Source organism: Primulina tabacum, chromosome 5 (assembly GCF_025594145.1).
Source record: "Primulina tabacum isolate GXHZ01 chromosome 5, ASM2559414v2, whole genome shotgun sequence".
Taxonomy (NCBI): Eukaryota; Viridiplantae; Streptophyta; class Magnoliopsida; order Lamiales; family Gesneriaceae; genus Primulina; species Primulina tabacum.
The window spans coordinates 7,319,771-7,331,384 of NC_134554.1; the positions used below are offsets into that span (position 1 = coordinate 7,319,771).

Consider the following 11,614-nt stretch of genomic DNA (forward strand, 5'->3'; position numbering starts at 1 on the left):
ACATATATGAAATATACAAAATTTTATTACATATACAATCAAGTAATTTATTATAATTGTATTTTATTCTAAAAAAATTCTTGTCAAACTTAGTGATTGTGGATTTAACATATATTAAATCAACAAACTAAAGAGGGTGTCAATTAAACTAATTGAGTAATCACATATTCTTGAATTTCTTAATTAATTTTTTATCTTGATAATTTGTTTCAGTTAATATTTTAAATTATAAAACACTGTTACTATAACTAAAGACATATTTTTTTAAATGTTCATAAGGACTCAATCACTAAATCATATTAAAAAACATTTATCGACATACTATATTGAAAATATTTTAATTAATTCAGCGCATTTGCTGAAAATTTTCTAATTAATTAAGAAAAATTCATTTACAATAATCATATTTAATCTTTTTGGGCTAACATCGTTTAATTTATAAGATATTCATCGCAATTATTTATTTTTATGTTAATCTTTAAATCTGAATTATGATGTATATTGTTTTGTTAAAAGTTCTTAATTAATGATTTAATACATTTATTCGACACTTCAATATTAACATTTTAAAATATATTAATTTTATATTGTATGTGTGCAACACTTCTAATCATGATTATAAAAATTTAATAAAAATTTTAAAAATGAATTAGATAGAACATAAAAAATTACACAATTAATCAAAAGAGAGAAATAAAAACTAAATAATTGTCTATTACGTACAAACTACTAATACCGATTTCTAAAGATTGAATTCGGTAAAGTGGAGGCCACTATGTACTAAAAAAATAAAAAGTTAATGCTTGAATGAGTCACACTGCAAAGTTAGTGAAGTAAAAATGAAGGACAAAGTGAGTTAATAAAAATATTATAATAGGCTAAGTTGAATGAGACTTATATATATAAGTATCTCACTTGGTCTCACCTTATGTTTTGCCACTCTGCAAAGCGAAAGTTCATGCACTCTAGTATTCTACATTTTCTTAATTTTTCTCTTGATTTAAAATTTAATTTCATCATCTATTGGTCTTTAAAGATATATTAGAATTTTTTCTAAACATCTAATCTTAAATGTGATCAATTAACCAAATAATTATTATACTTTATATACAATAATAAATAGATTAATATATTTGAAGATAGAAAAAGTAATGTATTGAGAAGAATAAAAAAAAGAATGTTAGAATTAATACTATAATTATCCAATGTCAATTTTAAATTTAACATTTTACATTCGAAAATGTGTATATTGAGGTAAATACTATGATGATAAACTAAAAATAATAATTTATTTATCATTGCAACGTAATAATAATGTGATAGTTATTTTGAATCAGAAAATGATGTACTTTGACTTTTTTATTAAATTGCATAAACAATTCTTTCGATATTTTTAGTGGATAAACATGTTAATTAATCTATTAAAATTAAATAGTAGAATTTAATGATGAATATGAATGTATTAATTCAACTTTCAATTTGGGTATATATATATATATATATATATATATATATATATATATATATAAATAATTTTTTTTATTTTTCTTTTATTTTAAAATATAAATTTTCAAATAGATGAAAAATGATTATTTTTTATCTACTACTTATGTAGAATATTAAGTATATATTCTACTCAAATGTCTTATAAATTCATATGATATAGTAAAATGTTATTTGCATAAACTTATTTGTTGGGTACGATAATTGATCATGTTGGGTAGAGTAATTGAAATGTTGCGCTTGAGCTGTTGTACTATTTAAAATATTTGATTTGCACTGTTACCATAATATATAGGCTTTGATAAAACAGTAAACGCTTGAGCCTACAATTGGTATCAGAGCCAAGATCGCGACTTTGATTTTCATTGATTGAAATTGGTGCAATTATTAGGAGATAGATTGTCTGGTACAATAATTGTCCACGATGGGTAGGCGCTTGAGTTGTTGTATGATTTACAGATTTGACTTGCATAATTACCATCAGTTATAGCTTTTGGTAAAGCGACAAACGCTCGATCCTACATTGTTCGATTGTAAAGCTAGAAGAAACATGTTGCATCAACTTTTAGTTTTGAATCGATCCCTTACATGTTACTCGATTTTTAAATTTAGAAGCATTCTACAGTTTTCAAATATTATTATATATTGAATTATAATTTATTACTTTCAAATTGGATAAATATATAATAAAACTCATGTAAATATTATAACAAAAACATTTAAATAAAATATTGGATTTGTCGATAATTAAAATAAGAAATAAACAAATTTTGATCCTTGAAAGAGAAACGAGATATTTAAATAAAATTATAATTGCCACAATGAAATAATGCACCTACATGCATTTATCACTATATTTTGCAACTAAAATGTCAAAATAAGTTTCCACATATTATTTTTATATCATATTTAAAATAATTATGAATTCTAATTTTTATTTTTTTGAGTTGGCATTTGTTATGAAAAATCATTGTGGATAAATTGAATTTGAAAATTCTTATATCTACATATATTACATATTAATATATCAACCAAAGTCTAGGTAATAAAAAACTACAAAATGAACTTATTCATCTTCAATGTACACAAATTATATAGTAAAGATATATGACAATTAAGACAATGAAGTATAATATATGTTTACATATGACAAAATATATAGACATGAAAAAAATATTTTTCTAGATATAAATATTTTTTAATAACTTTTTACAGTGAGTTGGAGAAGATAAAAGAGAAAAAATATTAACTCTGTTGGATGCAATAATTGTCCCTGCTTGGTGGAGCGATGGAACCGTGGTGCTTGAGTTGTTGTGCAGTTTAAAAGATTTGAGTTGCACCATTACTACTAGCTATAACTTTTGGTAAAGTGGCAAGCGTTCGGTCTTACAATTGGTATCATAGCCAAGGTCACGGGTTCGATTCTCATTGATTGCAAGGCGCGCAATTATTGGGAGGGAGTCAGGGAGATTGTTGTGTGCAATAATTGTCTCTGCTTGGTGGAGCGATCGAACCGTGATGCTTGAGTTGCTGTGCGGTTTAAAAGATTTGAGTTACACCATTACTACTAGATGTAACTTTTGGTAAAGCGGCAAGCGCTCGGTCCTACAAACTCTTTGGGTTACACAAAAAAAATAGAAATAAAAGAAGTGTTTGTCATACAATGAATTCAGTTTCCAAATTAAATGTATACTATAAAGTTATATTTATCGTTCAAAATTTATAAATGCAATGAATTTTTCTCAAGATCAGGGTACACAAATGATCCCGTTAAGATATTTAAACAATTAAAAAAATTAAATATATTATTTTTCTAGAAATAATACCAATATAACATTAGTAATTTGATTGTGCTAATTATACTTATGAGTTAATATGAAATATTAAAATCAGTGTCATAAGAGTTAGTAAAAAGATGATTTATTGTCACAAATATTATTATTATAAATTACAAATAAATGACAACATTTAATCAATATTTTTTTGAATCAATCCATCAGTACTTTTTATGTGATGATAGATTGTTATACTAATTAGGGGTGAGCATTCGGTCGGTTCGATCGATGACCAAACTAAATTAGTCATAACCGTTCCGAACCAAAATATTTAGCAATAACTGAACCAACCAAATTATTTTTCATAACCGATGAAAACGAACCGAATTAAAATCGATTAATTCGGTTGGTGTCCGAATTAACCAATTAGTTTTTTTAAAAAAAAATGAAATTTAACTTTAATTATATATGTAATTTTTTTTAACACTACAATCTACACAAATGCATAAAAACATAAAATCACATACATCACAAATTTTTCTTTAGAATTAGGTCTGATTTTAAAATAAAAAATAAGAAAATATATTAAAATTGATAAATAATAAAAATTTATTAAATAATAGTTTTTATTATATCGGTTAATTCGGTTAGCCGATTTCAAAAGTTTGAAAACCGTAACCGAGTCGAATTAACCGATATAACCGAATTCTTTTAATTTTAAAATCGAATTTCCGAAATAACCGAACCAAATTTTCGAATTGACTCAGTTCGGTCGGTTAATTCAGTCTAACCGAAATTTTGCTCACCCCTAATAATAATGTGTAGCTTATATATTATCAATTATAAATGTCTAATAAATTAAAGGTGACTAGGAAAGTAAAAGCATTCAGTGAAAATTGTTGTCAATTTACATGAAAGAGGATAATAATCAAACAACATTGTAAATAAAAAATTGCATATCATTGATTGTCAAAAAAGATTGTAATAATTGAATATTGTAATAAAATATATGCATTATTGAGAGAATATGACAAATAACAAAATAAAACAATATGATAAAAAAGATGTGAGAAAAATTTTAGTAGTCCAAATATTTTTTTAAAATTAAAAAAATATGTTTTTTCCAAATTAGTTACATATACTAATTAACACGAATTGTCAAACTTTATCATACTATTATCATTATATTTTGTTGAGTTAATTAATTTTATTTCAAATTCTAATTATTTTCCCACGTGCGTTGCACGTACATTATTTCTAGTATATATATATATTTGTGTGTGTGTGTATATGTATACATATATATATATGTATGTATATATATATATGTATGTATATCTTACTCCCGGAAACATGAAAATAAAACCATACAAGCCCATGACAGATCTGTCTTTACCCAATCAGTCTGGCAAACACAATTGTGCAAGGGTCTTGTAGGTTCACATGTAAATGTAATTCTTCAATTCCTTATTAATTAACCCACTTTCAAAACACAAGTCAAACCAAGCTTATCGATTTATTTTTGCATAACAGACAAACATCAAATCATTTATAATTGAAAATAAACCAAAGCAAAACGGTTTGATTTTGGTTGGATTACACGATCGATTTTAAATCTTATTATAAAAAAAATGAAATATTTCAATTATTTAAACATATTTTTTTAAAAAATTAAAAGCTATTTATAATAGACAGTGTTCTATATATAATAAGGATTAAAGAATTTAGCAATCCTTCAAAGTAGGATAACATTTCAAATTTAGTACCAGAAAAATAAATCCTTGAAATGAAGTATTTCAGCTTCAAAAACACCTGCTATTGTCTGGATGATCAACAAATATTTATTAAAAAGCAGTAAAAATAAATAAATATTATCAATCACAATGATTTAATGCTAAAATCAAATAAAATATTTCCATAACTGAAAAAGTTATCCTACTCTTGTCTATAGAAGGTAGAAAAAGGGAGATCTTAATATCCAGTCTAGAACTAAAAGTAGCTGGATATACTTTACCCCAATCGTTTAAGATATACTTGATTTTGCCTGACACATTCAGGTAATTTTTTGTTTTTCCTGGACATCCAAGGGGATTCTTGCAAGCTTAAAGCCACTGCAAAATATTGTTTAATAACTTGCTTCTTATAGACCAGCACTGCACTGCGATCATCAATATTGTATTCTTGAAAGAAATTTTGGCAGGGCAGAAGGTGGGGAAGAAAACATCAAGATCCTCCTCCGACATGGGAAAACGAAAGGAATCAAGATTCCTGGATTCATCTCCAAATTATCGACCATATATTCGTGGGCCGTGTTTGCATTTGAGTATTACATCTGGTGATTCAACCTTGAATGCTCATCATTGGATCCATGTTTTTGCACAATGGAAAATATCACCCCTCTATTAACACTTCTATCGATAATATCTTGAAGATTTAATTTTTTGGCTACAAATAAAAATTTTAAATTAAAAAAATTAAGGGGGGTCAATTATCTAACAATCTTAAGCACGTGCTCACGAGTTCAACAGATCCAACAATGATCACAGCCGCATAGCTGGACAAACTCATTAACCCAAGAATCCTCGAGTCAATTAAGTTTCAACTTTATGTTTGTGCAAAATAGACCATCTACTCGGTACTCGAGTAAACATTAGATAAAATTTACATTTGAAACACTTGTGATAATCCTAATTATTTTCACATTATAACAATCAAGTTTTTAGATGTTGCAATTAACAAAATACTCTACTTTTTCTCTAAGATTGAACCAGATGCTTGTTTAGTAATGGTTAATCTTCAATCCCATGTAATTACAACTCTCAGTCCCATTGAAGGATTTGGGATCTTAACATGAAGAGAATAAAACAAAGGTAAATTTACCACATTGCAAGACCATAACAAGATTAGAAGACACGAGGACTTCAACAGTTCAACTTAAAAAAGGAGTACCGAGCTCCCTCAGCTCAAGTCTTGTTTCTAACCTTTCCTTTGAGCTTTCAAATCTACCACAATAACGGAGATATTATCTTTGCTGCCTCTATGGAGAGCAAATTGTGAGAGATAATCTGCTGCATCTTGGGCTGCAGGATCAACATCTTCACCTCTTTCTTTCAAAAGGGTATCACCATTCTTTCTATGCCAAAGTAGGATTCGTCTTCTAGCCAAATCACAAGCCTCTTGATTTGTCATTACGTCCCATAGACCATCACTTGCTAGGATGAGGCACTCGTCTTCTTTTGCTCGAGGAATGAACATCAATTCCGGATCAGCAATAACGAAGGGCCTCAAGTATCTATCACCTGCCCATAAAAGAAGTGTTAATACTATTAGTTGTCTTGAGCCTCTTGTCTGCAGACAAAAGATTTGTAAAACTTCACAATCATATCAAGATCCAACATTGGAGTTTCAAGATCCAAAGGTTGAACCGTTTTGTCAATTTCAAGGAATTACGTGGTTCAAAACCAAAGATTAATATTAGTATCATCACTTGAGTTAATTCTAGGCATCCATCGAATAGCGTGTGTATAGTAAATGCTAGTTTTGTCTCGCAAATGCACCAAGTCTTCCCCTTAAATCCGTCTGTCTCCCCTCAACACAATCCTGCATCAGCCCTTTTATGTAGATACATATATCTTTCTGCAAATCAGTATGCAAGATCATTCATTGAGAAACATATTGTCAATCGCATACCAATGGATCTTGACATGGTGAGGACCCCTGAAACTCGATATCCTTCCCAGTTAATGACCCTGCCTCCTGCAGCTTCTATCCTGGCGCACTCATCCTCTCTATTTGGCTAGGAAAAATAAGATAAGACTTGAAGCTAAACACACAGGAAACAAGTGAAAAATATTAGATTTTGAGGAACACGAGCTTTACTTTATGGTCTATAGATAATGGCATCGATGCTTTCCCCCGACAAAGAACTGCTCTTGAATCACCACAATTAGCAACAATAACATGAGTCCAACAAACAACAGCAACAACCGCGGTATAACCAACTGAGTCGGGAGCAATAGGTGGAGGTACAAGGTTAGAAGCCATGCCCCTATTAGCAGCTATGGGGAATCCTCCAACTTTATCATCTAGTTTTCGCAAACAATTGACAAAAACCTTTGTCCACTCTTCTTTCCAATTATGTACATTATTTTCAATCAAAGAATTTGCTTCGGAAGCAATACTTAGTTCCTCGGCTAAAGTTAGGTGTAGATGCTCTCGACAATAATTAGCAACCTATTCGTGCAACAAAAAAAAAAAAGAATGCTCTTTAAACACATTAGAACACAATGTCTCCCGATGACTAAAATACAAACAGATAAATCTAATAAAAAATTATACCTCAAGACTATATCAAAATCAAATTTTACCAAAGAATAATTACAACCTTAATGACATCAAATATGAATCCTAAATATATTTTACATTCTAATGAAAACAATTAGATAAAAAGGTTTTCGTTGGGTCTACCTGGGGACCTCCGTGTCCATCAAAAACACCAAATAGATGGGCGGTTGAATCTGAATCTTGATGCTCAGGACCAAAAATTTGGATGTCACCCAACATCTGAGAAGGAATATTCAAGAAATGTGGAAGTGCAATGACCGAATCTTCCATTTCGGACATTCTTCCACAAATCGATGACAAGCCCCAAAGGGGTGGAAAATCTAAGGGAGAGATCTGCTTGTTTATCTTCATTTGTTAAGACTTAAGAATCCTCAAGAAAAAAAAAAATAGTCTTTCTGATTCTTCTAATTCCGCAACCTCACCATTCTCTTCACTAGAAAAATAAAAAGGAAAAATCCTCAACTATTATTCTGACTTGATTGACAATTCCCATGAACTGAGCTTCTCGATTCCACAAAAAAACACTTTAATTCTTTACCATGAGATTAAGCAATATTTGATCAAAACTAGGGTCCTAAACTGGAACTTCCTTGATGCACAGAGTCGCTTGATTTCATTGAGGATCTACAGCGCCTGCAGGCCAAAAGTTTGTCGTTCTTCCTTAAGCTGCTGGTTAATGTCATCATCTATAATCGAACAACTTTACAGTTTGCTCATGTCATGTTAAAGAATTGCTTCACCATCCTAGAACTTAATTAATCTGAACCATCAGTTTCGTAACTCCATTCTGAGTATTTTAAAAAATCAGAGGTTCTAAAAGCAGCTTGGTCATAGATGGTTCTGATAACAAACTTTGACTGTGGTTTTAATCCCAGTAATATCATCAGAATTTATCAACTCCGAATCAAACTTTCAAAGCTTAAATGCTGTAGCAAGCAGTGATTTATTTCATCCATCAAATACAAGAGATACCTTAAATTTGTGAATCTCATAAACATATTCATTGAGACCAAAACATAATAAATTCCAAGAAAAACAGAAAAAAGAGTTTATTACAACTCCAATGCAAGAGATTACATGACCTAAGAGAAGTGACTCTATGATAGATTATTAAATAGTTCAGGAGATGTAATCTAAACTTCATCAAATGGGACTCAAAATCCACACACAAGAAAACTGAATGACACTAACAGAGAATCTTTTGCATCTATTTTGATATTCTTCTTCATTTATAAGACGTCAGCAATCCCAAGTTCCAACCATAACTTATCACACACCCCAACACACAAAGCATAAAATTATCGAATACAAAACTTACAAGTTCTGGAAAGATCTCAATCTTGAACCTCTATAAATAGAAAAATTCCATCTTACCTCTTGATTTAAAATGGCTTCTTTCGTCCCCCTCAACTCCCAAGTAGTAAAAATCCGACCTTTGATCTCCACGTCACCCAGAAACCTTTTCATCAGTTAAAATCAAAATTCTTACGAAAAAGCATTAGGGACACCTAACCTCTTAACAAAACATAATTGGCATTCCTAGAGAATTGCCTGCAGTGTGTACTTCTAGAAAAGATCATTAACAAGACTTAGCTCTAGCTATATAAATATTAAAAAAAACCGCTCATTCATACAGAAAAAGGCTAGCTGTTTACCATTTCAAAACAATGCCTAAAAGGCGGAAAGTGCTGTTTCTTGATTTCTCAAGAAAGAAAAAGGTGTCCCACAGAAACATAAACAATTATGTGTCAACCAAAAGGAAACTTCAAATAATCTTCCCATCTCACTTATGGCAAACTTCTCTCCACACGGAACAACCCCTCGTATAAAAATTGTGTCTTGTGGGCCACCTGTGGACATGTGTCCATTTAGTTGTCCCATGATGATATACTCGGTTCTCTGACGATTGGTTTGCTTTCCATGGATGTCATTTTCTTTTTGAAAAATAAAAAACTACACAACAAACACAAGATTATTTTACAACGTGGATTATTTATTTTTATGGTATGTTCAAATATTAGTACTCGAATCATCGAAATATTTATCACATTGGTTTAACATAGATTAACACGGCTTTCGAGGAATTGTGGGACCTTAGCCAATAGAAACTCTCCACGGTTGGGAGAAGATTTGTCGGGTGATTGCAGAAGACATCAGATTTGGTGTGACAGACGTTGGCTTATTAGGTGCGTGTCAACTTCTCAAGGGTGGATTCTAAAGTATTAAATGATGCATTAATCATTTTACTTTATATATATATATATATATATATATATATAGACACACACACACAATGTATTTCTACTATTTATATATGTTCATCGTATGATAATTTTCTTTTAGATGAATTATCGTATGCTATTTTTTTGTATATTAAATTATGTATTTTATATGATATATATTATCTTATTTAAACTATTTTGTAAAAATATATTTTTCGCATAAAAATAATATTGGAGGATGATATTCACGTTATAAAATATATTCAAATTTTAATATCATAATTTTTTTTGTATTCCAATTTTTTTTGAAGAATAATAATAATTATTCTAATTCTTATTTTATTAGAAATTTGGGTGGGTCAATTATTGATGTTTCTAAAGAAAAAAACTTGTACATTTTAACATTCGACTGAAAAATAAATATAAATACTAATTGAAATAAACCTATTTTATAGGTACATTTTTAATATTTATATCATGTAATCTATCATAAGAATAATAATTAAATAACTGAAAAATTCGATCGACTGAAAAACTAACTAAATGCTTTGACAATGTTTTATAACAAATAATTTTTTTAAAAAAAATTTAAATGGAAAATGCTCTCTTCTAAGATGTATAGTTAATGTTAAAAAATTAATAAAGTGTTGAGGTATTCTTATGAATAAAAGGCTACAACGAATCAAAATTTTACCCATCTATCTCGCTCTCAACCGCCGCCGCCACGAGAAAAACAGAGGAAACCAAATCTTTTTTAAAAGGAAATAGAAAAACTTTTAAAAATTAAAAGTAAGTGAAATTGAATAGAAGTTTTTTTAATATATTTTGGAAGAAACTTGTTTATGAACATTTGATTTATGACTCGCAAAATATTTTCCGACGAGTATTTATATAGAGTCGATTAAAATTGTGGCCTTAAATGCTTTTAAGAAACAATTGTAGCTTTCAGATTTCAGCCTATAACTAAGCAAACCCATCTGACACAATTCAATTAAAGAAGTTATCATACAACTTTACTTAACCAGTAAAACGTTTCAAAGACCCTTGAACTGATTTACTAGAGCAAAAAGTAAATTATCTTCACAAAAATAACGTGACAATCTAGTACAAGGTGTTAAGTTTGAGACGAGATTTTAAGACCAAGAGCAATGGTAAAAAACCTCTCCCGATCTTTAAAAAAACCGTCGAGGAAAAATTGAGGGGATTACAAAACCTATATTAGGAACAAATATTTCTAAAAGTTTCTCATATTCTATTCACCCTTTCCCTACTCTTCCTCTTACGTCTGTCGACATACTCATTTCTACGCCATTCCTCAATCACAATAACATTAGGATAAAAGTCAGCGTACCTCCTACACGTCTAGCCACAAGTTAGAGCACAAAGATTATGGGATAACTTCATGTAGAGGTAGTAGTTCAAGTTCATGTTCAGAGGCGAGTAAATCGGATGTTCTAGATTAGAATTAAGAACCTGCAAATAAATCCAAAATGGCAGACACAGAGCAAACGCATTTCAAGCTCAGCAAAGTGAGAACTGAGTATATTTTGTGCTTCAAAAAGTTTATAAATTCAGTCAGAGATAAGAGTTGTTCACATGTCTAAGAAGATAGGATATAACAAATTGACCAGGTGACTCAATAGCTACTAGGCATGAAAAAGAGAACGAACTTACATTGCAATCTAGCTATAATCGATGTTGAACATGATGGACGGCTAGAAAAAGGTAATTAATAATTCTGCAATCAGCCAGCTCACACATTGTCTCTTC

At 29.7% G+C, this 11,614-nt stretch overlaps 1 protein-coding gene across 2 annotated transcripts; it reads right to left on the reverse strand.

Moving 5' to 3' along the window:
* Positions 1-5,960: 5,960 nt before the first annotated feature.
* LOC142546059 (protein phosphatase 2C 7-like) lies at positions 5,961-9,419 on the reverse strand. Of its 2 annotated transcripts, XM_075653553.1 has the most exons (5): positions 9,278-9,419; positions 8,997-9,081; positions 7,158-7,511; positions 6,969-7,074; positions 5,961-6,577 (listed from the first exon to the last, which is right to left on the reverse strand). In XM_075653553.1, the coding sequence occupies exons 1-5, from the start codon at positions 9,355-9,357 to the stop codon at positions 6,255-6,257; spliced, it is 948 nt and encodes a 315-aa protein (XP_075509668.1). In that variant the 5' UTR covers positions 9,358-9,419; the 3' UTR covers positions 5,961-6,254. The 2 variants fall into 2 exon arrangements, with proteins under 2 accessions (XP_075509668.1, XP_075509667.1); XM_075653552.1 differs by lacking the exon at positions 9,278-9,419 and having other exon boundaries at positions 7,746-9,256.
* Positions 9,420-11,614: the final 2,195 nt, after the last annotated feature.

Coding starts and splice junctions, on each gene's coding strand:
- LOC142546059 (XM_075653552.1), bottom strand. CDS start 7,973: ATGAAGATAAACAAGCAGATCTCTCCCTTAGATTTTCCACCCCTTTGG. Junction 7,512..7,745: donor ATGGACACGGAGGTCCCCAG/GTAGACCCAACG, acceptor TTGCACGAATAG/GTTGCTAATTATTGTCGAGA. Junction 6,578..6,968: donor CACCATGTCAAGATCCATTG/GTATGCGATTGA, acceptor TTTTATGGGCAG/GTGATAGATACTTGAGGCCC.